At 42.3% G+C, this 27,979-nt stretch overlaps 2 protein-coding genes across 4 annotated transcripts in view; both read right to left on the bottom strand.

The window, feature by feature from the left end:
- Window positions 1–152: 152 nt before the first annotated feature.
- Window positions 153–7,834, bottom strand: ap3m2 (adaptor related protein complex 3 subunit mu 2). Its single transcript, XM_083527426.1, has 9 exons — window positions 7,677–7,834; window positions 5,947–6,238; window positions 5,493–5,664; window positions 5,064–5,201; window positions 3,499–3,584; window positions 3,142–3,275; window positions 2,785–2,992; window positions 2,375–2,519; window positions 153–1,528 (listed from the first exon to the last, which is right to left on the bottom strand). The coding sequence occupies exons 2-9, from the start codon at window positions 6,217–6,219 to the stop codon at window positions 1,428–1,430; spliced, it is 1,257 nt and encodes a 418-aa protein (XP_083383552.1). The 5' UTR covers window positions 6,220–6,238; window positions 7,677–7,834; the 3' UTR covers window positions 153–1,427.
- Window positions 7,835–9,426: 1,592 nt separating this feature from the next.
- The window catches only part of kat6a (K(lysine) acetyltransferase 6A), a 30,685-nt gene continuing 12,132 nt past the window's right edge, over window positions 9,427–27,979 (bottom strand). For 2 of the 3 annotated variants that reach the window (XM_083527293.1, XM_083527294.1), the window contains 15 exons: window positions 26,978–27,086; window positions 26,658–26,773; window positions 25,977–26,058; window positions 25,331–25,445; window positions 23,458–23,825; window positions 22,995–23,107; window positions 22,439–22,554; window positions 21,285–21,426; window positions 19,396–19,557; window positions 19,179–19,272; window positions 17,713–17,944; window positions 16,906–17,107; window positions 16,165–16,812; window positions 14,966–15,215; window positions 9,427–14,881 (listed from right to left, as the gene is read on the bottom strand). In XM_083527293.1, the coding sequence (XP_083383419.1) occupies window positions 11,697–14,881; window positions 14,966–15,215; window positions 16,165–16,812; window positions 16,906–17,107; window positions 17,713–17,944; window positions 19,179–19,272; window positions 19,396–19,557; window positions 21,285–21,426; window positions 22,439–22,554; window positions 22,995–23,107; window positions 23,458–23,825; window positions 25,331–25,445; window positions 25,977–26,058; window positions 26,658–26,773; window positions 26,978–27,086 (5,934 nt within the window). In that variant the 3' untranslated portion in view covers window positions 9,427–11,696. The remainder of the gene's footprint in view (window positions 14,882–14,965; window positions 15,216–16,164; window positions 16,813–16,905; window positions 17,108–17,712; window positions 17,945–19,178; window positions 19,273–19,395; window positions 19,558–21,284; window positions 21,427–22,438; window positions 22,555–22,994; window positions 23,108–23,457; window positions 23,826–25,330; window positions 25,446–25,976; window positions 26,059–26,657; window positions 26,774–26,977; window positions 27,087–27,979) is intronic. The other variant, XM_083527295.1, reaches the window with a different exon arrangement.

The raw sequence follows: 27,979 nt of genomic DNA, 5'->3' as shown, positions 1-27,979 counted from the left end.
TTTTCAGTTTATAAGAGTCAGATTCAGAAATGATATAGACTCGTCAGATACAGAGTCAGAGATTACAGAGTCACAGCCTGTGGGACTGATGGTGGTGCAGATCCTGGAAAGCCTGGGTTTGTGTTCAGGTTACTCTAAAGCACACAGTAATCTTTAAAGTTTGGTCTTTTATTTTGCATCACTGCAAAGCCAGGAAAGAAAAACAAACAAACAAACACAGCAAACAAACACAGCAAACAAAAAAATCCAGTGAACAACAACCATCAGAGTATTTAATTGGTCCTTGGTGCCTCAGTAAACTTCCTCAGTGATCACCAATCAGTAAAATAGTGGTTATAGAGTCCCCTCTAATATATTCTATATATATTATATACCTATAAAACATTCCTGATCCACAATGTGTGTGTGTGTGTGTGTGTGAGAGAAAGAGAGAGAGAGAGAACTCTGTCCAGATGTTCTTGCGAACTGTAATAACGCTGGGGTATAAAGTGGTTCAGGAAACAGCACTGTTGTGGTCTCGGTCATCATAGGGGTGAAGGCATTAGTAAAATGGAGAGCTAAGTGTATGATGGTGGAGGTACTGGTGGAGTTACTGGTGGAGTTACTGGTGGAGTTACTGGTGGAGTTACTGGTGGAGTTATTGGTGGATGTACTGGTGGATGTACTGGTGGATGTACTGGTGGATGTACTGGTTGAGTTACTGGTGGAGTTACTGGTGGATGTACTGGTGGATGTACTGGTGGATGTACTGGTGGAGGTACCAATCAACTAACGGTAACCATGTATGTATTGTGTTGTAGCTTCCATGTAGGTTTTCTTACCGCATCTGGACTAAAATCTACTGCTAACATCTTTGAGCTCAACAACTGAAGCTTAAAATAAATAGACAATTCCAGGGCATAAACTGAACAAGAAAAATATAAATAAATAAACAGGACTAAGACGTGAAAAAAGAAAAGCATGACGTCTTCAAGAGACATGATGCAAAATTCGTAGGAATTATAAGGACGGGGACAAATTTGTTGGAATTTCTTTAGAAATGAAAGCTGCGAGTGCTAACCCCTGGACACGAGAGCAGGGTGAAGAACACACTAGGAAGATCGGTGTGTTCTTCAGACTTTATAAACACGACATACACACTTCCTTCGTCACCCGAACGAGCGTACAGTGGTTTACTCCAAGGAATACTTTCACCTGAACAATGTTTATCCAATAGCATTTACATATCATTATCATTTAAATCATGAAAAATCTTCTTTAAATCAACCCCCGTAATCATATTCTGCATTTCTATGCCCCCATTCATTCCACCCCCGAACACACCCACACACACACACACACACACACACACACACACACTGTAATGTCCCACTGGGTGCACGCTGTCATTGGAGACGGCTGGAAGCTGCTGGAGTTCAGATCGGCCTCTAGGTCCGCACCTGGAATTTTCCCGCCTTGGTCATGTACTTGATGCCTTTGAACGGTTTGTACTTCTCGCCGTACATGTCCAACCGATTTACCTTCAGGCCTTCAGGACAAAGGAGGAAAGAGAACAAAGTGTCACTCCGAGAGTTCCTATTGTATAATACGTTACCATGGTGCTGGGATGCGACACGCATCAGCAGCATTTGCATGTGAACCCAGACGACCCGTGAGGATCAGCGTTGAACTCTGACGGAGCAGAGAGCTTGGGAGAGACGAGCGCTCCACCTAGTGGTTGAATCACAGCATCGCGAGTCACAAGAATATTTTCAGTTACCGAAGCTCTGACAGCATTTCTGACCAGCCTTCACTCCTCACGTGCATCAATGATCCTCGTCCCCCACGACCCTGTCGCGGGTTCACCACTGTTCCTTCCTTGGAGCACTTTCAATAAATACTGACCACTGCAGACCAGGAACATCTCACAAGAGCTGCTCAAATCCTTACGCTCACCTATTTTTCCTGCTTCTAACATCAACTTTGAACAAAATGTTCACCTGCTGCCTAATAAATAAATCCACACACTAACAGGTGCCACGATGAAGTGTTCTTCACTTCACCACTCAGAATGTTATAATGTCATGTTATACCTGGTCTGTGTATGTGTCAAGTAAAAGCCTTTTTCTTTCTGTAGTTTTATGGTAACGTGACAAAAGCTGACGTGAGAACGGCTGATTACAGCTGCTGTAACATAAACCAGAACTGACCTGGTTTCTTGGACGTTTAATGGCACTAAATGAAGGTAGTTGGTGCTAGTTTTTAAAATTGTGGACTAGACCCTTTATAAATCTTTGACAAAGTAAACTACGAACCCGTTTAATATCACCATGACAACCTGAAACTTATCATTCGATTCAAACGAGAGTTCCTGAACATGTTGTAGACAACGTACCTGAGATGGCCATCTGCTGGATCTTAAACTGGATGTTGATGGTTGGATTCTCGTCCGGTTTGGAAGCTCCGGCCTGCAGACACATGGTGCCCTTCAGACTGGGCAGCTTCTGTGGGTTGATCTTCCCCACATCCCATGTCAAGAGCTGCACACACACACACACACACACACACACACACACACACACACACACACACACACACACACACACACACACACACACACACACACAGGGCATGTGGTGTGTAAAAATGTTTCTATGTTCGGTCATAATGTGAAACTGGGTGTGGCCTAATATTCTAATGAGCCAATATCATTCAGGCTCATCATATGATATCTTGATTACAGTTTCCACACTTCTTTGGCTTTGATGAGTTTTGAACTAACTAGAACAGAACACTAAACACTACCTTGGTGACGGGGTCGAAGGTGTAGGTTCCCTGTGAAGAGTTAAGGCTGGCGTTGAGGACGCTGCGTGGGAGCTGACTGCTCACCAGCACCGACTCCACGGCTTTCCCCATGGTCTGTTTGGGGCCGAGCGTCAGCTCGAAGCGACCCTGAGAGCTGCCCTCGCGAAACGAGATGTTGTGCTTGACGTACACCGGGATGGCCACCAGGCTGAGGGCAGAAAGTACAGTTAGAGAGAAAGAAAGTGAGGGATCCCAGTTTGAAACTGTGCATCACACCTGCAGTTAAAAACTTTGTGTGAGAATGTAAAGGGTTGAAAACTGATCTGGAAAAAAAGGAAGGAGAGAATTCTTTCTCACTTCTGAGAGCTGACGTGGTAGGAGAGCAGCCGGAAGTTTCCGTCCGGAGGGATGAAGGACAGGATCCGCTCGGCTTCCCAGCGTTTAAAGCGGACGCATGGGTGGAAACTCACGTCGTCCAACAGCCGAGGATTCTGAGAGAGAGAGAGAGAAAGAGAGAGAGAGAGAGAGAGTGAGAGTCATTTAACATCAAAATGCATTTCATAATAATAATAATAATAATAATAATAAGTAAAGGATGAAACAGTGGTTGTGCTGTGGGTAAATTAAACACCAGATTTCTATTACCGCAAATATCAGTGAATATATTTTGGACTCTTGGCAGCGTTCAAAATGATCCAAAGTGATCAGACTTACCATAAACGACAAGGTGAGATCCGGCATTCCTGTCAGCTTCACGCATGCATCGATCACACCCTGAATCTCTGCCGTGATTGTAGAACCTAAATAATAGAGGAGGAGAAAGTCTGATTTCAGGACTACAACTACTACTACTACTAATAATAATAATAACAGCACAAAGGTATTAGTGAACATGACACAGATGCGCAAGTCTACAAAGAAACTGTTGCTTTTGATGAAGATCAGTTCACTTTAGCGAGCACTGAGCAATTTACGGTACGGAACAGATACGGCATGACATCATGCATAAAAATCACAGCAGGATGGGTTCATAGCTCAGACATGAACCGACATAAGCCAAGATAAAACAAATGCTTCTTAACGACCCTGAAGCATTAAGTATAAATATAGACACCCAAAAACAAAAGTACTGTTTACATTCCATTTATGGCATTTGGCAGACGCCCTCGTCTAGACTGACTTATAATTATCTCATTTTGAACAGTTGAGGGTAAAGGCCTTTGCTCAGGGGCCCAGCAGTGGCTGCCTGGTAGCACTAAGATTTAAACTTTAGAATACATTGATGCAGTGCTAATAATATTAATGACAATAATAATAAGAAGAAAAAGAAGTATTGACACACCAAAAGTAAAAAATTATATTTTAAAGCAGCACTAATAAAAACTAACTCCTCAAGGAAAAAACATTCTGAGACTGAAAACAAATCATTCAGGGGATAAAACACAAAAAGTGATGCCACAAATCTTTACAGCACTTTACTCTGATTAACTAGTGATGTTTTGGCTACACAGCTCCAAGAAGTAAACACTGGTGAATTACTATATTAATTTGTAACCCAATGGTGAACTTGTTTAGTGCTCTGTTCTTATGCAAAAACTAGAGCTGGTAAGTTTCAGCACTTCGCATCGGTACATCGGCATAAAAATTAATGACGTGATGTATTAATTAAAAAAGTGCATCTGATACAAGTTGAGATTTGAAAAATTTGCATCAGTAAAAAGCAATTTATTTCTATCTAATTATTAGTAAATGTGCTATACGTTTATTATTTAGAAAGTGACCAATAATTTGTGACTAATATTTGATATGAAGACTAGCCCGGACATTATGGTTGCACAAGTCAGGTCACTTTTAGTGTCGGTCTCAACCCCGGATAAAGGTGGAGGGTTGTGTTATGAAGGGCATCCAGCGTAAAACATGCGGCAAATCAAATATGTGGATCATGAATCAGAAATTCATACCGGGTCGGTCGAGGCCCGGGTTACAAACGACCGCCACAGGTATCGTTAGCCAACAGGGTACCGGTGGAAATTGGGCTACTGTTGGCCAAGACGAGGAAGACGTCTACAGAGACGGCAGGACCCCCCTGTCCTCTACATCTGCCTCTTTCAAACCAACTACCTGCATGTATTCACTCACCACATCCACATCCAAAATCTATATGGAGACGGATGACTGCTTCATATGAATCTTAAATGTATCGCGTTGTTGGTGTGAATCACATCAGCCTCAGTTATGGAGACGCGCATCCCCTAATATAAACCAAGCATGTTGTGTACCTGACTTGTCGATTATGGCATCGATCTCTTCCACCACATCGAAGTAAGCCTCGTTATTGGTGTATTTGACTCCTGTGCGTCTCCATGGCACCACCGAGAGCTGACCTGTGGGGAGCTGCTCTCCGACATTAGTACTTCCTTTTAAATACACACACAAACATAAACAAGCTTTTACAACTTCAACACTTTTGGACACACAGTCACAAGTACAAATGCTCACACTTGAGACTCGCTTTAAACAAATGTTTTCTCCTTATTCGAAAAAGTACAACTACAGGACTGTCCGGGTTTCATTATAAAGCTATAGAAACGTTAACAATTTTAAAACTGGTGCTACTGTAGAACAAACTAATCTACACCTCCTGACCAATCAAAATGCAGAATCCGACAGGGGCATGGTGTGAAGGTGGTCACTGAGTCGCTGGTTACCTGTGATGGTGTTGACGACGGTGCGCAGGATAGTCGGAGGTTTAATCAGCTCTTTCAGGATGTTGGACTCAGTGGCCAGGGGGAAACCGTTATCCAGCATCTCCTCCAGCAGCTCGTACACCACCACCACGTTGTCTTTAATGGCTGCCTCGGTGCACACGCCAAAGTAGTCCTGGGGATCGGGTTCAGTGGATATTCGAATTAGTATGCAGCAAAAGTCTGATTTGGATCTTGGAATCAAAAAAGTCCTGTACGGTATGTTAAACATTCACATCCTTCTAATAAAGTCTTGTGACTGGACAGCGATTGCATTTCAGTGTGGCATCACTGCAACGAAGTGGTTATATACATACAATACAAATTTCACTTTAGGCACATCATTAAGAACTGAATCCTGTGTTTGTAAATAGATAAAAAAAATATTAATAAAGCAAATGTCACATCACACACACACCTGAAAGGTGTCGACGACACGATGCAGGAACTCGATGACGAACAGAGGAGGAACCTCGCTCTGGATCACGGCTACGAAGTAGATGCGATGTCGGAGCACGTTGATGAGGTAGTGGTGCGGCGTCGAGATCACCGGGGGAACATTCTCCGGCTCGCTGGCTCGTTCCTGTGCCTCGAAAAAGTAATCGCACACCGAGCGGCTTACTACGCTCTTCCAGTGCTTCTCCAGGAAGATGTCTCCCGTGGAGTTCACCAGAAACAAACTGTGGATCATCTTAAAAGAAAACTGGCGCCTGAAATCGAGACGACAGAGGAAGCGATGTTAGTACCATGACCATGACGACATGGACCTGGTTCTGTGTCAGTGAAATGAAAAGAAACAGGGGTTGTTGAGGAGCATAACAGAGCATATCGGAATCACCAGTTAGCTACAGTCGTACATACGAGGTGTATCGAGAAGTTTCAAGACAATCTACTTTATTTATCTACATTTGCACACTATCACCTTTAACACGACCCCATTGCACAGCGATACAGCGCTTCCAGTGTTACTGCCACTTCAGCAACGTGTCCTGGAAGTCTTCTATTCGAAGCATGTCAAGCACCTTCTGCTATTCACTCTGGATCTCTCCAATGGTGTCAAAAAGGCAGCCTTTGAGCTGATTCTTCATTTTTGCCGGAGCCAAGTCTAGCGAGTAATGTGGGTGCGGAGGTGAGAACGTTTCCAGCGAGAAGCTCACGTCCGAGAAGAGCTCTGTGACAGAGTGCGCATGCGGTCAGAACAGCACCAGTCACACAGCTCCTCATGTACACAGGACGGATGTCTTTTGACACACTGACTTATGAAGGTCGGCGCTCCCTGTGACTGTGCATGGAGCCCTGTGCTGCCACCTGTTGGCGTGTTACAAAGCTCGACTTTAAACATTTTGATACGACCTCATATAAGGTCATTCAGAAAGGAGAGCTAAAGGAGGAAAGAAATAAAAGTTATTTGCTGTAACAATAAACTAATTTGAAACACATAAAAATCTTCTCCTATGAAACTTCCTTCATTTTATGAATGTATTATTAATGGTCATAATGGTGTATAAACAGTGGTCTTTGACTGGAATAAAAAATATATTCCCCCATATTTGAATACGTTTTGTATAAAAGCCATGATATTTTATAAACCAGATGATTATACTGTAATAAATTAAATACAATTCTACCTCACAGACCATCAATTATTATATCCCTTTTTTTTTTAAAGATGGTTATTAATAGGAATAGTGTTTATCACTCTAAACTTGCACAAATGAAGGCTTTATGTACACAAAAAGCGTAATTATATATAAATCCAGTCTACTGTTGAGTAATGCATGGCTCTGTACATGTACCCTGCACAATGACAATAAAGCTGAATCTAATCTAATCTAATCTAATAAATGGAAAGATGGGTTTTGTAAAACACCCCCCCCTCCCCCCTCCATATACACGGCCTTGTTGACTTGTTCACTCGCCTGCACTTTCCTGAAATCTGATACATGAATGAATATTTAATGTTGCACAATGAAGTTGTGTATTTCCTACACAAGGCTACACAATAATCCACACAGCAGCGGTCCATCCTGTTCCTGGTGTATCACAGGAGGGTCATGTGATCGTTTGCGCTTCAGATTCTGAGAATAACACGCAATGTATTGTTTATATATATTTCTGTTAAACAAACTGTTAAAGCGAAACACTTACACAATCCCCAGCAGGTGTGTTCCGGTGTCGGTTCTTTTATTATCCGTTAATAATAATTACAGTGTGTATTTCATTTAAAAAAAAGCGCAGATCAGAAATATCCCTTCCCTTCGCCGCTATTCGGGTTTCAGAGGGCCGGTGACAGACGCACGCCTCGACCAATAGCAAGCCTCGCCGAATGTTTAGCCCCGCCTACCAGGCCCCTGAAAACGATTGGAGAAAATCGCGGAATTAAAACGATCGCGTATCCACGTGTCGCGTCTCAAACCGCCGCGGCGCGCGTCCTACATCAGAGACGCGTCATAGCGACACGTGCATCCTACTTAGTGCACTTTATCTCCAACAAAGGGCTTGTTTTGGGATTGTGGCCCGAAACGAAAGAAAAGATGGACGATTGGGGGGCGGGGCAGAATTTGAAACAGAAAATAGTAACAATAAAACGCGTCTTTATTCTTATAAAAAAAAAAAAAAAAAAACGCTGTTCGGGCGCAATAAAACGTCCCCAGAGTCTTAAAAGCTGAATTTAAAAGACTGTTTAAAAATAAAAAAATTGAAAATAAAAACACACTACAGACTCGATGTTTTCATAAGAATTAATAGAATATTATTAATTGGTTTTTAAAATAAGTGACTTCTTAATTTTTTTTATTAATTTTTTTTTTTTTTACATAGTTGTGACTGAAAATCAAGAAAAATAATTATTTAGGGAAATAATGTGCCAAGATATAACAAGAGGGAATATAAAATTACTCAAAATTATTAGCTCAAAATAGAGTTGTCATTCATTCTTCTTTACTAACGTCATTACTGATGGATGAAATACACAAAACGTGTTCTTGAGTTCAAGTAGAGACTCAGTAAAATGTGACTCCAGTAAGTGTCACTTTAAACTTTCATTCGAGAAAAAAGTACAAAAGTTTTTGCAATTAGGTTTCCAAAGTAGTGATTTATTATAACTATAATGTTCCTATTATCATTTTTATCACAAGATTCTTCACTTAATCACTCAAGTTTATGTGTAAAGACTCGAATGTGACTCTCAGCACACTGATCTATTAATATAATTATATTAATGACTCAAACACTGATTGATTTCTATTATAATTATTATTTTGAAATAAATTCATCCATTGTTGAAAGTGCTGTACAAATACAAGAGAATTGGTTCACAACGGTCGACTGCACGCCTGCTTCTTCAGGACTTTGGAGCTACACTATGACTTCCACCTATATGTGGTTCTTCCTCAAACTCATAGCATAAAGGTGGAGGCACACGATTGTACATGATATCTTTGGAGGTTGTAGCATGAAATATTCCCTTCACCTTAACTTTGAGGCCCAAACCTGTTCCAGCACGACATTGCACCTGTCTCCAACCCTACTTAACACCTTTGAGATGAATGTGAACACTGACTGCACCCCAGGAGCCTCCTCACCTACATCAGTATCTGACTCGAACACCCTTGTCGTCAAAAAATCTCCACAAAATCTAGTGAAACATCTTCCCAGAAAATTTTATTAAAACAGTAAATCCTTTTTAAAGGAAATTGCTGGGTTTGAAATCAGGATCAACCACAAATACAGATGTTAACAGTTGTTAGGAAAGTTCTGTCACAAATGACTACATTGATATGATGTTAGAATTCTTTAAATTACGTTCATAAAATGAAAACGTAGTTTTCATAGCTTGGACCATCTGATGGAGCTGCATCATCACACGATCACAGAAAGGGAAGAGCGAGGCACAAACTAGTAAAACGGCTCAACATAATTTATTTTCGTTTCATGTTAAAATGTACAGAGTTCTTTGAAAGTACTTGCTAAGAAAGAAAAAATAAACAAATAAATGAAAATACATACAGGGAGGAAAATAGAAAGGAGGGAGGAGGCGAACACGCTGTCGCTCGCGCTCTTCCTCAGCTTACAACTCACCATGTACAATTACAAAGGACACAAAAAAAAAACTGGGAAGCAATATAAACAGACAAACATACGGAGCTCATTTTTACATGCCTCTTACATGGAAGTTGTCCTATACACACACGGGGGTAAAAAAATGAGCGCGGGGAGAAAGAAAAACAAACAAACGAAACAAAAAAAAGAACGGCTAATTGACCTTTAGATATTCATTGTCTCCTTTTGTTTTAAAATAGCATTAATATACTACACAAAGATAGAAAACTCTAGAGCTGAGATGGAATGGGAAGGTTAAAGGCATCTTATTCACTAGAAGTGAGCTGCGATTTATTTTTTAAGTTTTGAATTTCTTATTAATATTACCCCAAGTTGAGCTAAAAAATATGTCGGATTTTTTTTTTTTGTTCCTGAAACAGAAGTGAAAAATGACAGTACCAATATCCATGTCAATTGTTTTTTGATTTTTTTTTGTTTGTTTTATATTATAGAAAAAACATTTTCTCTACAATAAGTTTACTAAAGTCAAAAAAGAGTCAGCTTGTGTCATAAAAGAAAGCTGCCCAGTCTGATAAAATTCAGAAAAATAAAACAAAAGGAACAAAAAAATAAAATAATAATAAAAAATAAAATGCACACAAATAATATACGAAACATCAGGTCTTTTAAGAATCCTTATATTGACATTGAATACTGGACATACAAAGGAATACAAAGGAAATTACTCTGCCCCTTGTCCTATATTGGTATCAGTCCCTGTACAACGTGCGCTTTAACCAAGACGTCTTGGTTTTCGCATGTTCAAGAATGCGGCTGTGAATCGCCGTCCACCGGTCCTAAACGCAAACAGCACTGTATTACCGAGCTGAAGCTTTGAAGGTCCGTGATTGTTCATGTGTCAGTAGGAGTCAACGTGTATACACCTTGTGAGTGCCCTTGGTATTAGTGTGTTTTTTTTTATTTTTTTTTATAAACCCTCCAAACCTGTGGTATACTGTGCAGTATAAAAGAAAAGAAAAAAAAAAAAAAAACCCTCCCTTGATTAGAGTGCCCTCTAGTGGACTGAGTGGAGTGTATTTATTTTTGCAACCAGAGGGGGCACTCACTCACTCTGCAGTTCAGGGAGCCTGTGCTGTAAATCAGGAAGTACCAGAATATTTACACATCTAAAACGGTTCACAGGAGCTCTAACAGCCCCCTTCTCTCCGTGTTCAGGAGCTACTGGTACTTTCTTGCTACTTCGTGGACATCTACGTACAGTCTTCTCCGTGCCCATTGTGAATCGTAATGCATGCGGTCCCTATACTGAGAACTGGGAAGACACGGATTTGCTAGATACGTCTCGTGGTGTCTCCTTGGTAGGTCTATGCTGCACATGCAAAAGTGCCTCCACCTTGACTCTGAAGTGACTGTTGAAATGTGTGCGCGAGAACGTTTTTGTGTCCGTGTGGATGTTTGTAAGAGCAAAAAAATAAAAAAAATAACGCTTTCCCCCTGTATAACCACACACAAAGCATGAGGCTAGACTGAAACACAAGCATTTGAAGTCTTTTAAAAAAAAATTTAACAAAAAGTGGCTGTAATAATAATAATAATAATAATAATAATAATAATAATAATAATAAGAGCCAAGTTCATCTACAACTGTTTTTTGAAGGTAAGGCTTCCTATGCCAATTCCAGAAACTGTGCACAATTCCGCTTGTGATGCAAGTTTGTTTCTTTGTTCCGTTTTTTTTTATTCTGCAGCTGCTTCGTTTCTTCTTCAACCCAGTGTTGAGCACCAGGGGAAGGAAAGAAGTGCCCCATTTTGCACGATGCGTTCAGGTTTGTTTGCACCTCGGACAGCTCAATGACAACTGCACAGCTTCGGGGGCGAAACCGAGTGAAAACCTTTCCGCCGTGACGTACGAGTAAAGACACGAAAACTAAAACCTCTCCAGATGCGGCACCTTCTCACGGTCCACCACGACAACGCCAATTCTCCAGATCCCCGGGAAAGTAGGTGTGCACCGGTGACAACGCGGAGAGTATTGCGAGAGTCTGTTTCTGGAAGGGGTTCAATGTCTTTACTCTCTTGTTTGTCTCTGCATATCAATTCCCTTGCTCATCTGCTCATGTAAGGCGACTGTTTGGGGACGCCGGCGTAGCTGTGGTGCGATGGACCGGCGTACATCATGTTGCCATGGTGATTGGGCTGCATAGGCTGCTGTGGGTAGGCTTGACCTCCCATCATTCCCATCTGCATTTGCATGGGGTACTGGGCTGGCTGGTTCATGTAATTGCTGTGGTAGCTGCTGTTCATCATGGGCTGCGGCATGCGGTAGCCGGCTGACATGGCTGCGTTTAGTTGGTTCATGTTCATGGAGTTGTATGCAGCTGGAGTGGGCATGAGGTTGGGCATCATACCCCGCTGCACTGCCAGGGTTCGAGGGGAACCTTGCATCGAGCTCCGGCCGTAGATCTGCTGCTGGTGTGCGGAACCGGCCGGGATTTGGGAAGCCTTGGAGCGGATTGCGATGTGGCCCTTCACAGTGGCCATTTGACTCTGAAGGCGCTGGGTGTGGGGCGGAGGAGGTAGGCCGATGTTTGCCCCCGGCATGTTACACTGGATTAATTGAGTGCCAAGGTTCATGGAGCTCGAACTGAGATTGGGAGGTGGAGTCATAGTGGCCTGAGCCTGTGGCAGAGGTGGATGTGGGGACGAAGCGAGCTGCGCCAGGCTGGGATTGGGCAAAGTGGCGCTTGTAGCGTAAGACGTGACGGCAGCAGAATGTGAGTAAGACATGGCATGAGGGTCCATGATTGTGTTGGTGAGCTGCTGGAGTTTGGCCAAGCTGAAGGTGGCTGAAGGTTGAGCATAACCACCTGCACCGAAGTCCTGGCCCATTCGGTCATAAATGCTTCGACCGCTTCCACTGCTTCCTGCGCTCTCAGGAATCTCCATGATCATGGGTGTGGAAGCAAAACTATTTCCCATGCTGCATTGGGAAAGTGCCTGCTGCTGAGGAGGGGGTGGGGGTGCTGATGGGGCAGACTGGGGCTGAGGGGTTGGCTGTTGCTGAGGAACCTTCTTTTGCTGCTGCTGTTGGCTTGCACTCGGGGGTCTTTCAATTACACAGCTTTGCGGAGACTTGATACCACAGCTTGGGGTGTTTGCGGAAGGGGGAGGAGGTGGAGGTGGAGGCTGAGGGACAGTACTACCACCATTAGAGCCAGGACCACCACTATTTGGACCAGGACCAGCCTGCTGAATCAAGCTGCAGCTGCCCATAGCAAGTTGAGAGCCCACAGAAGCACTGGAAGACGACATGCCAGGAGTGGACACAAAAGAACAGCTATTGCCTTGTGAGGAAGAGGATGATGGAGTTGACGATGAAGATGCAGAGGAGGCGGCTGCTACAGTAACGGACATGCTGCTTCCGCTACCGCTGTTCCCACCACCGCCACCCATAGTAGAGTCATAACTACTGGGGTTATCATAGTTCTCTGTGGTACTCTCAATGCTGCCCAGGTCACTAAAACCACTGTCCACCACCTGCTGAGAATGGTCAGACACCGATGGCACGTCCATCATGGGTGATGTTTCCAAGTTCTGCAACGACGGTGCAGAAAGCGAGCTAGGGTGCTCTGGAGTTATTTGTGTGTAGCCTCCTCCATTTCCACCTGCCGGACCAGAAACACTTGGTCCAGTTTCAAGAGGTCCAGGAGTCATTCCAGGGCTGTTTACCGAGCGCACGGACTGACTGGCTAAAGAGGGCATGGGAGGGTTGGGCATCGGGCTGCTACGTTGAGAGGTACCACAGTCTTCAACCATGGCCAGAGATTCCTCTTCTCCCTCCCCATGGCTATAGTTTTGCAGAGTTCGACAGGCAGCTAGTGTCTCCTCGCAGTCCTGGTAAGCGCCATGTGGCTCAGCTTCCTCGTCCTGGGCCTCTCCTTGCGTGAGGGACTGGACGGCCTGGACTGTCTCCAGATCCAGCTCACTGCTGTGGTGGTGGTCATGTGGATGATGGCTTAACTCGTCCTTAAAATCAGAGTTTGTATGAGGGTGTTCCGTCTCCATCAGGAGGTCAGATTTGCTGTCCATTGACTGCATGTGGGGAGGATCAGAAGGAATTGCAATCGAAGTCACTGTCTCAACGGCAGCGGCTGCAGCTGCGGATTCCTCTTGCTCCCGTCGCCGCCTTTCATCCTGGGAATCAACCGAGCGAGTCTTTACCTCTTGGACCTCGTCTTCGTCTTCCTCATCTTCCACCTCTTCCTGCTTGTGAATGTACTCACGTGACCCGCTCTCCTGCATGTCTAAAAAACCTTCCCCGCTTTGTGGTTCTTCTTTAACGGGAGGTGACCGAGGAGGGGATGGCTGCTCCTCCTCCTCATCTTCTAGCTCTTCATCATCATCCTCAGAGTCCCGCTTTTTTCTCCTCTTGTCAGCATCAATTTTCTCCTCCAGTCGACCATCCCCTTCATCGTCCGCATCGTGATCATCACTTCGCCGACTTCCTGAGCCTGGCATTGCCCCTGTTCTCCTGTTGCCTGAGCTGTTATGATCATCGTCCTCTCTTTCCTCATCCTCCGCTTGGTCTGCCATATCGCCATCTCTGTTTTGAGGGACTCGGGAGCCAGAGGCTTGAGACAAGGTGCAAGAAGGTGATCGACTTGGCTTCTCTTCAGACCATGTTTGATCTTCCTCCTCCTCTTCATCATCATCATCATCATCATCATCATCTGGCTCTGATACATGTGCAGGTTTTGAAACAGAGGGTTCGCGGTTAGGCTTTTTCGGAGGTCGGCCTCGTCTCCTGGGCTTAGGCTGTTCTCTCAACTGTTGAGGGAAAACGCTTTCTTCATCAGAGTCCTTAATCTTTTCGCAATCGAGGTCCGATGTCAGAGGTCTCCTCTTGAAAGTTCGGTCCTCTGGATTTTCTAACTGTAACTGAGACAACTGACTTCTGTCCAGCTCTTCTCGAGCACCCTCGTCCTGGATCTGTTGCGGGTAATAATTGCGACGCTTCCTGCCAGGTTTGCTCTGGACGCTTTGTCTCGGAGGTTCCTCCAAGGACTGAGCTGTCAAACTGCTGCCAGCAACCTGGTTGGTAGCCCCACTTCCAGGCGTTCTCCCAGGGGTCTTTTTCCAGTGTTGCGGCTTGCGGCTTTTTCCCTTAGGCCACCCTTTCTTCTTCTTTAATGGGACCTCTGGGGTCACAGTAGAAGGCTCCACTCTTTCGAAAGCCTCAGTCTCCTCTGGTCTTCTCAGGCCACTGACTGGTTTCAGCACAGGACTGTGATCTGGGTGAGAAGAAATTCACACCATTAACTACAGAAAAACAGTGGAAAAAGAGAAAAACAGGGAGAAACCAGGGTATTACTAACCATCATCAGACTCTGAGAGATTGGTAGAACGAATCGTTTTAAGCGTGGAGTCCAAGTGTTTGCGTGCAGGCGGGTAACATCGAAGGCCATGACCAAATGGTGTCTGCTCTTCTAACATGGGCATGGGTCTCTCCGAGTCAGAGTCTACAAATGGCTCATCAAGAACTTCAGTGGTTTCCGAAATGGTTTCAGTCACAACGCTGCTGTGCGGGTGGCTACGCTGACGGATACGCCTTTTTCGTGGGGGCTTCTGGGGGAAAAGAAGGTGGAATTTATTCAGAATGTACAAATAAACAGAACTATCTTGCATGCATTTACTTTTCCCCTAATGTTTAAATAATAACAATCTGCAATTACTGGGTTTAAATTAATTTATCACATGAAGCAGGGGTCCCCAAACTTTTCATATTTTTTCTTCTTTAATGGGGGGGTCGGGTCGGTCTGTACTAGAAAATGACATGGGCCGGAGTGACTACCAGTATTAATTAGGAGATTTTATTATGATTTAAATGCATTTATTATGCCTCCGAATGCTAGATTATTTATTTAGTAGTTTATTACTTTGAGATATATAAATACATTAAAAAGCATTATTACCATCATAAAACTTTTGCTATTGAAATCAAAACATTTTCTTACTTATGCATTTGATTGGTGGGTGAATAACAAAATTATGCTACGTTAAAAACTAAAAGGTCAACCCGCTAGTGGATTTTACCGATAGCTAGGTTGGATCATACTTGCTGAAAACCAATAAATCAACCGATAGTAAAATAAAAAATATTTAAAATGCTTAATCATGAATATGTGCTAAAGGAAATAAATATGAATATATTTACTCAAATATGATATGATTAATAAAGTATAAATAACAAATGGAATATGCTCTTCGTGCAGCACAGTCTCGTGTAAAAACAAACAGCACGTGGTGTCAGTGATTCTCCTCTAGAGGTCCCTCTTGATTGACAGCGGAACAGAAGCTGTAAAACCAGAAGCTGTAAAAACTGTGTATGGATTTTTGCTGATAGCTGATAGTTCCAGCGATCAACTTTGAGCTCTATTAATAACTAAGGGAAAATCTATAATCAAATACAGATGTGAGTAAAACATTTTTAAAATGTAATAAAAAAAAAATGTCTCTGGCATTGTTCAGTTTGGGGACATAAAAAATAAAATAAAAAATTGTGATTTTTACCCACCTTGCTTTTGAGCCCTAACGTCGGCTTGGTAAGAACAGGAGGAGAGCGAGTACCCATCTCTTCATTGTAATCATCCTCCTCTTCGCTACTTTCACTCGAACAGGAACGAGGGACCGGAGACTCGCTCAGCCTGCCCACCGTCGTTAACAAGGGCACATCATCTCCTGACTCTTCACTCAACTGGCGTTTGGGGGCTCCCCTTTTCCTTGCGGGGCGCCCTCTGCTGCGTGGAGTAGGAAGTGCAGAGTGCCTTGAAGCCCCAATCAGTCGCTCAGTGCAGTTCAGCTCTTTTTCAGAGGCGAAAAGTGAAGATGGAGACATGGATACTGGTGTCATTTTGTTTGAAGATTGATATTCTTCATTATCATCCTCTTTGGGCCTGGATTTCCGAGGTCGCCCCGGACCTGGACGAGGTTGATCCTTGACTTTGCCCCATGGCCAGTTTTTCGGAGGCCGTCCACGACCCCGGCGCTCCCCATTGGCTTGAAGAGCCGTTGTCTCAGGGCTCAGGAGGCTGTTGCGTATGGGGGACGAGGGTGGAGAGCTTTGATTCTTGGGGAATGTTGGGAAGCACTTTTTTTCTTCATTGTCCTCCTTGTCTACTCTTGTGTTCCATGGCAGTGGGGAACTTTTGCGATTTGTTTTTAGCTGCAGCAGACAAAACAACGTAGTTATTAAAGTAACGTACGATGAGCGTTCACATGAATGTTTCAAAGGTTTGGAAAAACAGACATTACTCACATCTTTGTTGTTTTCTTTCTCTCCATCCTCTTCTTCATCATCATCTTCATCTTCATCCCCATCTTCGTCTGACACCACAGGGTTGGCGACAATTACGGGTGTCCACCGTAGGCAGTCCGGGTCGACTTCCAAAAGCCGAGGTCGAGCATGGAGACGGGCCATGTGAGAGGAAACCAGCTTTTCCCTGCGAACCAGAACCAGCCTAGATAGAAAGGAAGAGAGAGAGAGAGAGAGAGAGAGAGAGAGAGAGAGAGAGAGAGAGAGAGAGAGAGAGAGTTAAAGGCCCCTACACAAATCCACCTACGAACAGTTGGAGATTCAATGCTTCGATAGGATTTTTTGATTCGACTACCAATTTGACGGTCGAATCTTCACAGAGGTGTCATAAAACGAAGATCATGCCATTTCTTTCATTAAACGGGGCTCAATGTCTGCTTTCACATAGAACTACCAGCTTTGTCCATATAATTTAATATACAGCCTATTTAGTGATAAGGCTGATAAATTATGTATTATGATAACTCTGTAAAATAGAATGTGAACAGAAATAAGCTTTTAATAAATATTGAACGAGCATGAATAATTCCGTTTTAAATAAATAAATCAAATAAACTTTTAACAACCTAAAACTACCATGTCCTGTTGTAGCTTTTTGCTAATTATGGATTAATCACATCTGAATTAGTATAATTGTACCACTATTATTTACTAAATTAAAGCGTAAAATCACATTTATCAAGGTGTTACTTCAGTTTGATAACGGTACTGCATGTGAACACGGGTAGTTTTTCGCTCTCTTCCTCTCACCGTTCCCCTCTGTGCTCCAGCATGTTTAGATTCTGAAGAGTGGCCGTGATGTCCTGAGGGCAGATGCCGGTGATCTTGCTGAGGCGGCGGATGGTGAGCTTTCGGTCTCGCACCTCGTGCAGGCACTCGAGCACCACGCTCCGCCAGTAAGCCATGTAGGAAAGACGGCCCAGATCAGACAGAGGCTTCTCTGGAGAACCAGGTTGACCTTCTCGTTTTGACAACAGGTAACCTACATGACCAAAAACAGACAAACGGTTATTCTCAGGTAGAGGATTGTGGTAAGATCATGAAGGCAAAACTGGATGAAGAAAGGAAAGTTTGAGGAAACTTGTCATGAAGAGGGCGAAAGAACAAAGGAAACAAGAAAGAAATTGAATTAAAGTACAGATGTGGGGATGGGATGGATGGATGAAAGGCTGGATGGTAGAAGATGGAAAGAAAGCCAAGTGAATAAAATATCTGAAGGAATACTTGAGGGATGAAAGATTGGATGGACAGATGCAAAGAAAGAAGCTTGGAAAGACAGATGGATGGATGGATGGATATGAGGTCTATAATTAAAAAAAAAAAACGGAAGATAAAAGTGTGGATAGATCAGTGGAAAATTACAATAAATAAATTAAAGGATAATTGGAAGGAAGGCTGGATGGATGAACTGATGTATGGCTGTGAGGATGATAAAGAAAACTGTAGATGAACAGACTGATGTGAGAACCATGAGAAGGAAGACTGGAACAAAGTATATACAGTGGTGTGAAAAAGTGTTTCAGATTATCAAACTAATTTAAATATTAGTAAAAGAACACAAGTGAACACAACATGCAGTTTTTAAATGAAAGCTTTTATTATTAAGGGGAAACAAAATCTACATGTCCCTGTGTGAAAGTGTTTGCCCCCTCAACCTAATAACTGGTCGGGCCGCTCATAGCAGGAACAACTGCAATCAAGTGTTTGTGAAAACTTGCAGTGAGTCTGTTTCAGCGCTGTGGAGGAATTTTGCTTCACTCATCTCTGCAGAATTGTTATAATTCAGCCACATTGGAGGGTTTTCGAGCATGAACCGCCTTTTTAAGGTCATGCCACAGCATCTCAATAGGATTTAGGTCAGGACTTTGACTAGGCCACTTCAAAGTCTTTAATTTTTCTTTAGCCATTCAGTGGATTTTGTTTTCCCTCAATAATAAAAACTGCATGTTGTGCTTACTTGTGTTCTGTTTTACTAATATTTAAATTAGTTTAATGATCTGAAACATTAAAGAGTGACAAACATGCAAAAAAAATAAGAAAATCACTTTCACACCACTGTACAATTATAAGGATGATGGGAAGACAAACTAGATGGATGGGAAGGAAGCAAGGATGGACTGATGAATGGATGAAATAACCCAAACACCTCCACATTTACACAAAACGTCTTCCAGTCCTGCACGTTTGCAGGTTCGGTAAAACAATGCGAGACGTACTGAAGTCGATGAGGAAGCGTCCGTAGCCCTTGCGCTGGTACTGTGGAAGAATCATGATGCAGGACACGTTGTACTTTTGCTGGCAATGTTTCTCCTGTAAAGAAGCAAAACACAATGAACCAGGAGTTTAGAGAGGGAAAAAAAAAAAAAAAAAAAAAAAAAAAATCGACAATTACATTTCTAATTAATAAACGTTTTAAAGAAAACAGAAGCTCACCTTGGAGAAGTATCCGACCAGGTGACACCCTTTGGAGTCGTTTTGCGTGAGCACGTAAAAAAGGAATGGTTCCACGTCGTAATACAGGGTCTTATGGTCCAGAAAGAGCTTGGCAAGCAGACAGAGGTTCTGACAGTATATTGTGCTGACGTTCCCATCAACCTAATTTAAAAAAAAGGCAAACAAATAATAATAAAAAATAAAAAAAATAAAAAAAAATAAAAAAATTACATTTGGTGCATTTTTCTATTTTTTCTTTTTTATGGTGTTTTTCTTCCCAGCAAATTTCTGCATTTACATTAAAAACAAAGAAATAAAAACGACTACTACACCGTAATAGATATATAAATAATTTTTATAAAAATGTCATCTCTAAATATATTGATCATTTCAACTGATCTTTTAAAAGTTAAATCTCGATCAATCAAAAACCAAACAAAAAAGTTAGTAAGGATACGTCTTAAATTAAACACCAAAACAATTATTAGTTCCAGCAGTTAAAATTCAACTTTAATGTTAAATATATATATTTTTTATGTTTGTTTTCTTTTAAATTTTTATTTACTGTAACATCTACTAGGGCTGAAACAATTCCTTGAGTAACTCCAGTGATTCGAATACAAAAAAATATAAAAAATTCAGCGAGGCAAATTATTTATTTAATAGGTCTAACAATCGGCTCTGGAGGAGACTGAACAAGACAGATGAAGCAGAGGAACCTCGTTTATACACTTACAGCTTCACACTTCAGGCCCACAACATGGTTACTGGTGGATGCACCAAAAATGTTGGATGTTTATGAGAAATAAAGTCAGAATTGAGTTTTTTTTTAATGTGTTGGACTCCAAAGTAAACACCGTACAGTGCATTTCCTTTGATTTATTTATATAATTTATATTTGCATTTAGATGTAATGTCAAGTAAATGCACTAAATGGGTTTAGTTTTCACAGATAATCGTGTGCGCAATTCCAGCAATAAATTGTACAACTTTCTTAAAAAAAAATAAAAATAAAAATAATAATAATAAATAAATAAAGAAGAAATTACTCACTTTTTACTTTAAAAGTAAAAGTTTTCTCTTGTATATTTAGTATTGCTCTTTAATAAAGAAAACGTACTGCTTATCAAATTACTCGATTAATCGTTGGAATAATGGGTAGAAAACTCGATTAGTAAATAATAGATAGCCCTAATGTCTACTATACACTCTGCTCTGTTATCAGTAGCCTGTAAGAAAAAGAAGTGCAGGTTTATATTCATGATATTACGTTGTATCGTTACGGTTTCTATAGCGACAGCTCGTTCACTGGGACTCTTACGGCAGGAGCTGCTCTAACGTACGTGAGAACCCGACCCGGTTCATGTTCTGCGACACGAAATCTAAATATATGAATGATTAAAATGTACTTGTATGCGAGTTGCGACATTTCAAGGCGGAGCAGAAGAACCACTGCTTCTGGATAAAGAAGAAGAGATGCAGGGAAAAAGAGGAGGAGAAAAGAAAAGAAAAGAGAAAAGAAAAAACCCCACCAGACCTGTTCATGCTGCTGAGTCAGGAGTTGAAACCTGAGCCTTTTGAAAACCAACCTAACAGGCGCTCGCATGTCTGTGTGTGTTTTAATGAGTGTCCACATTTGGACAGATGGCTGCCAGGAAAAGGAGGCACCACTATTTTAAAATAAACAATACTAACTACAGGCTCTGGCTACCAGATTCGCTTTAGAATATTATATATATATATTTTTGTGATTCGTCATTACAGCAGCTATAAAGAACAGGATATGGGTGTAGGCCACAGACAGGCCCTGTGTGTGTGTGTGTGTGTGCGTGCGCGTGTGGCGGTGGGGGGGGTTGTTTTGCGGCTGGGAGGAGGTCTCGTAGCTTCACCTCGAACACAGAGACTTCGTCCTTCCTGTAGATCTCGTTGGCAGGCGGGTGAAACCACATGCACTTGCGCATGTGCTGGTACAGGATGCTGCGGCTTTTCATGTAGCGCAGGCAAAACTCGCATAGGTACAGCTTAGGAAGTCTGGGAGAAAAGAAAAAAAAAAAAAACACACACACACACTTAGAAATACTTACAACACGATGCAGAAGAAACAGGCAAAGAAAACGTGATTCCGTAACAATAACAACGCTCGTATTCTAGCTAATAAAGAAGTAGCACAGCTTTGCCTGGAATAGATTTAATATTATAATAAATATTATAACAACAAAAATGGACAACTTTTTTCGCTGAATTATTTATAATAAAAAATTAATAAATACAAAAAAAAAAAAAAAGCTTTGCTTGTTAAAACTATCAAAAATTAATTCAGGGTATTTTTGTATAAAATGTTTGCAAAAAATAAAAATAAAAAAAATAAATAAATTTAACCAACTTAAATTTAGACATTTTAAAGCAGCTGTTTTTTTTGATGCACGCAGGATTTCTCCCTTAACAAATTCTCTTTTCTTTCTGTAATAAAAACACAAGTGAGTATGTAAAGTGAAGCAATTTGTGTAAATCAAAATCGTTTTTAATAATAATTGCAGATGTAAAGTTGACAATTCTTAGTCAAATTTTTGTGGCACCTCCATCCCACACAAACTCCACTTTACATCAGTTCCAGGTACAGTTTTCTTTGTTGTGTTTAATATAAAATGCTCTCATGCCTTGGGGGACACACTTTTTCCTGCTGCCGGTTGACCCTGAACACGCTAAACCGTAACTTCAGCAGCCCAACTAATCGATAACCATAAATTTAATTGTAGATTATCGATTAGTTGTTGCTCTTCCCGTGGGCTCACCACCTGCAGGAGGGACCGTAAGGGACCGGTGCTGAGAGGATTGGGCAGCAGTCGAAGGCGGGGGCCTTGACAGCCCGATCCCTGGACACGGAGAAGTGTCTGGGGAATCTGCTTAGACTGCTGCCCCCGCGACCCGAATTACGGATAAGCGGGAGAAGATGAATGAATGAATTAGTTGTTGCAGTTCTATTTTCTTGCGACCTGATTGATTAGTTGCCTACAAATAAATAAATGAAATAAAAGAGCGTAACCTGCTGTACTCCTGAGGGTACGGTGACGAGTACCACGTCTGGATCTCGTACTTCCCGAACTCGATGACTGAGGGACAGCGCATCTGTGGGTCCGGAGGGCCTGTCACACCGACTTTCTGCATGGGGGGGGGGGGGGGGGAATCAACTTTGAGGTTAGGAACAAACACACAAAACACCAGCTAAACCGTACAACAACCTTACAATAGCGGCCTAATTTAAAGCAGATTAATTAAAAAAAATGTCAAAAAGTCATGATCAGGTCTGTCCTGCACTGGTCTGTACGCTCTGTTCGAACAGATCAGCTTTATACCGTGCTTTAAAAACGAGTTATGTTTTGTTTTGTGACATCATAAAATCTAAAACATCTCACCGAATTGCAGCTTGGTATTCAAACGATTAGCAGATGAGAATCTCAAAAGGAAGCTATGGGCTGAAACATCGTTGCTATGGCAACCCTGCAGATATGACCATCTCATCTATTCTCACCTCTCTCTTTTGCTTCACCTGGCTCTATCCATCCATCCATCTTTTCTTTATTCCTACATTCCCTCCATACCTGTAGCGCCAGCTCCTGGATGTGTCTAAAAAGTTCCACGTCCTTCTCAGTCAGGTTCTCGTGTCCCGGCAACTTTTCCTCATCCTCCTTCCAGTCCTCGCAATCTTGATTGTCTTGGGGTACGCCACACACACACACACACGGTCAATTAGTTGTGCATAGCAGCAATAATGTCCTGAGAAACATGTTTGAAATAAATCTTGACGTCCAATGAAACCTGTTAGTTCCTGCTCTCAGTTGCTTTGTAGCAGCGGTCATGAATATGTAAAAAAATTTAAAAATAAAAAAAAAAACTGACACTGGAGACTCCTTCTATAAATCTTCTCTTTATCAACAAGCTGTCACTATGGAAACATCAACACATCAATATAATCCTATGATCTTAAAGCTACACTGTAAAACCAGCAGGTTATGGAGAATTAGATCAGCGATCAGAGTGTGCGAGTGCTGTGGTGTCGCTCACCCCCTGTGCGCTGGTGCGTGTCAGATTTGCGACCGCTCTTCTTGCGAATGCGGTGTTGCTGTGTGTAGTCGAGCGACTCGGTGCGAGATTTGCGTCCGTCCGGCGACGGCGTGAAGAACTTGCTCAGGGCGTCGATCAGCCCTTTGGTCTTTCTGTTGAAGCGCGTCATGCCCAAAGACTCGTCGTCCTCGTCCCGCCGAGAGAAGAGGAGCCGGTCGTCGCCCGGGTAACCGTCAGCCAGGTAACCGTCACACGACGAACTCGAGGACGAGTGCGGGGAGGCGGAGCCTCGCGAGTGACTCGCCCCGCCGCCCCGCCGCCGTCGCCCACGCCCACTCCCTCGTAGTTTCTTAAAGGGCCGACCCGGCCTACAGGTACACACGGACAACCATCAGGTCACAACAAGTCACTACAATCACTGATATATGCCAACAATGAAAACGTTACAATGTAGCGAGATTTTAGACTTTTTGAAGATCACACGCATTTTTTATTGGAGAAACGTCACTAAATTATTACATGTCTGGTTTTGAATTATGTAAATTGTGTTTAATATTAAAAAAATAAAAAAATAAATCAGACTCGAATCTCAAAATATTTTATATCTAAATAAATGTTTAGTTTGCACTGCAACCACACACACACACACACACACACACACACACACACACACACACACACACACACACACACACAAAACAGAAGTAAGATCAAACTTGATTAGATTTCACACAGAACTTAAAAATGGACTGGACATAATTATTGTCAAACTTGTAAGAAATAATTGCTTTTCAAGCATGTGATGCTCCTGCAATGTGTATTTAGAGACACCTGTGGGCAATATAGTAATCACACCTGCAACCAGTTAAATTGGAGGAACCTTCAGTCAACCTTTGTTGAGTCCACTGTGTGCAATATCATTAAGAGGTTTACAGCCCGTGGACGTGGATGGAGGAGCAAAATGAATGAAAAATTACAATGAAGGATTGTTTGAATGGTGGATAAAGAACCCTGATTAACTTCCAAACAGAGTCGGCTCTATCTCAATGAAAAGGGACGCTATGGTACGAGACCCAGGAGGACACCACTGCTGACATAAAGGCATAAAAAAAAAAATAAAAAAATGACTGAAGTTTACCAAAACCTATGGGACAAAACCAAACTCCTTCTGGGAGAACATACTGTGGACAGATGAGACAAAAAGTAGAGCTTTTTATTAAAAGGATATCATGGCACTGTTTACAGAAAAAAGAAATGAAGCCTTCAAAGAAAAGAACACATCCCCTACAGTCAAACATGGTGGAGCTTCTAAGATGTTTGGGTGTGGCTTTACTGCTTCTGGCACTGGATGCCTTGACTGTGTGAACGAGAACATGAAATCTATTGATTACCAAAGAATTTTGGGGCGCAACCTAGTGGCCAGTGTCAGAAAGCTGCATCTCCACCAGAGGTCAAGAATCTTCCAGCAGGACAATGACCCGAAACACACTTCAGAAACGTGTTAGAAACAAATCTCAAAACTGCAGTTGAAGAAGGCATACTTCAAATCTGGATGACCTGCAGCAGTTAGTGAAAGAAGACTGGTCCAAAAATTCCAGTAGAGAGGTGTAAGAAACTCATTCATGGTTACGGGAAGCGATTGATTTCAGTATTTCTTTCAAAAGGAGGTGCTACAAAATATTAAGTTATGGGTGCCAATAATTTTGTCCAGTAAATGTTTATCGGGTTCTGTGTGGAATTGTATCAGATTTGACTTTTGTTCTGTGTTTTTTTTTTTTTGTGATGCTCCAGTGCAAACAACAATAAACATATATATATATATATATATAAAAATAAAAACACAAACGGGCTCATTTCAGTGACTTGATGTTACCTGCCCTTCTGTCGACTCAGGGGGGCGTTGTACCGTCGCTTGATTTGTGCTGCTTTTTCATGCAAGACGTTTCGTCCTTTTTTCCTCGGCCTGCAGATCTGACAGATCCACATACCTGCAGAGGACAAGAGTTTCTCACTCATACACCTTCTCATTTAATAAAGAAACAGACAGCAAAATACAGTCAGAGAGGGAGAGAGGGAATATATCACAATAGAGAGAGAAAGAGAGAGAGAAAAAGGGGGAAAATATCAAGATAGAGAGAGAAGGAGAGAGAGAATAGCAAAATAGAGAGAGAGAATATATAACGATGGAGAGAAAGAGTGAGAGAAAAAGGAGGAAAATATCAAGATAGAAGGATAGCGTGAGAGGGAGAGAGAGAGAGAGAGAGAGAGAGAGAAAGAACACTTTCTTGATAGAGAGAGAAAGAGTGAGAAAAAGGGTAAAAATATCAAGATAGAGAGAGAGGAGAATAGATAGATAGAGAGAGAGAGAGAGAAACACTTTCTTGATAAAGAGAGAGAGAGAGAGAGAGAGAGAGAGAGAGAGAGAGAGAGAGAGAGAGTATGTATGTGAGGGACAGGTAGAAAAACAAGGCAAGGGAACGAGAGAGGAAAAAAGATTAATAAAGCGAGAGAATATGTACCTTTTGGCATTCGTGTCAGTGGAGGGTCACAACACTCCATGTGGAAACCTCGATCACAAGAGTCACACAGCAACAGATTCTCCTGCGCGCACACACATTTTTACACACTCATTTACACAAGTAAAATCCAAAACGCACTGAAAAGCATCTCTCTTCACCAAATTGTCCAGCAGGGGGCGGGGCTTCCACGGTGTCGGTTGATAGTTGCTGTTTTTAATTGGATGAAAAGAGATCAGTCTGGCGGTGTTTTTTTATTTTTTTATATATATTTAAATGACTCCACCCACAATCACTAAGCTCCACCCCCAATACGACAAGTGACAGGAGTGGTATCCAAATGCCATCAAGCATTCTGAACCAGAAGGTCACGTTGTTTAAATAAAAGCATCACACACCATGGCCAAAAGTATTAGGACAACTGACTTTTTCCAGCCGTATGTGGTTTCTTCCCAAAATTTTGCCTTTAATTGAAATAGGAGACCTGTTCCAGCATGACAATGCCCTGGTGCCTCCTCTCCTTCATCAGCACCTGATTAACACCATTCGAGTGAATCTTACACAAATCTCCACAAAAATTTAGTAGAACATCTTCCTCATACCAATCTTTAGGTCACATGTCCACAAACATTTGTCTAATAAAAAGCAAAGCGTCTTCAGTAAATGGATTGTATAAATCAGTACCGCGTTTTTGCCCTGGTCCTGACAGCTGCTGCAGGTTTTACACTCGATGCACTGCCACCACAGAGCTTTAACCCGGTCCGTCAGCTCCGGGGAGAACTTCAGACAGGACGGATGACCTGAGGAGACCAAAAAAAAAAAAAGTAGCACGTTGTTGTTTAATAGATAAATTGTACTCTCTGAGAAACATCAGTGGTATAAGAGGAATAAAACGCAGAAGGGTTCGCGGTGAAGATTAAATCCCAGAGATTCGGTTATTTCCCGATAAAGACGTTGGACAGTTTTATTCCACGTGATTTCAAAAGATTTTGTGATGAACTCACCGCTGTTCCCGCAGTCGGCACAGGAGATGAGCTCCTCCGGTTCTTTGACCCGATTCTGTTCCTTGGTCCCCAAACAAAAACTGCAGATGGGGATGGGTTCAGCCACAGGCTGGAAAAAAGAAAGAGAAAAAGAGATGAGCAAAAGAGAAAGATGAGAGCAAGATGAGAGCAAATGACAGACAGACGGATGGATATGAGAGACAGAGAGAGAAAGAGAGAGAGAGAGAGAGAAAGAGACAGACAGAGATGCGAGAGAGACACAGACAGACGGATATGAGAGAGAGAGAGAGAGAGAGAGAGAGAGAGAGAGAGAGAGAGACACAGACAGACAGAGAGAGAGAGAGAAAGAGACAGACAGAGATGCGAGAGAGACAGAGAGACACAGACAGACGGATATGAGAGAGAGAGAGAGACACAGACAGACAGACAGAGAGAGAGAGAAAGAGAGAGACAGAGATGCGAGAGAGAGAGAGAGAGAGAGAGAGAGAGAGAGAGAGACAGACAGAGATGCGAGAGAGACAGAGAGACACAGACAGACGGATATGAGAGAGAGAGAGAGAGAGAGACAGACAGAGATGCGAGAGAGATAGAGAGAGAGAGAGAGACAGAGAGAGAGAGAGAGAGAGAGAGTTAGATATAAACCCACAGCTGAGAGTCAGTAGATGATGGTGAGCTGCTCAGAAGGATGAACACTGTTCACTGGATAAATGCTAAAATTTGGTAATGAACTCCTGGACGTGACGTGATGACCTGCTGAGAGCGTTCTTTAGAGAACGCTAAACTCTTTAAAACCAGTTCAGACGTTTAAATTCGTCTAAACTCAATCATTTCATCCAGGAAAATAAAAAAACACCTTCATTTATATCATTCCAAATGATTCAATCCAATATGATTTCAGTCATGCCTGATACTATTCCGTTACCAAAAAAAAAAAAAAACTCTCTCTCTCTTTCTCTCTCTCTCTCAAACACACACGTCAATCACCTGTGACCTCAGGTATGA

This window comes from Silurus aristotelis, assembly GCF_946808225.1.
Source record: "Silurus aristotelis genome assembly, chromosome: 23".
In the NCBI taxonomy this organism is placed as follows: domain Eukaryota; kingdom Metazoa; phylum Chordata; class Actinopteri; order Siluriformes; family Siluridae; genus Silurus; species Silurus aristotelis.
This window is presented reverse-complemented; position numbering and strand designations above follow the sequence as displayed.

What these genes read in the sequence shown, in the direction of transcription:
- ap3m2 (XM_083527426.1), bottom strand. Translation starts at nt 6,219, where the DNA reads ATGATCCACAGTTTGTTTCTGGTGAACTCCACGGGAGACATCTTCCTG. An exon ending in CGTCGTCAACACCATCACAG is followed by an intron (nt 5,202 to 5,492) that starts GTAACCAGCGAC and finishes TGTATTTAAAAG; the next exon opens with GAAGTACTAATGTCGGAGAG. An exon ending in CCTTCGACCCCGTCACCAAG is followed by an intron (nt 2,520 to 2,784) that starts GTAGTGTTTAGT and finishes GTGTGTGTGCAG; the next exon opens with CTCTTGACATGGGATGTGGG.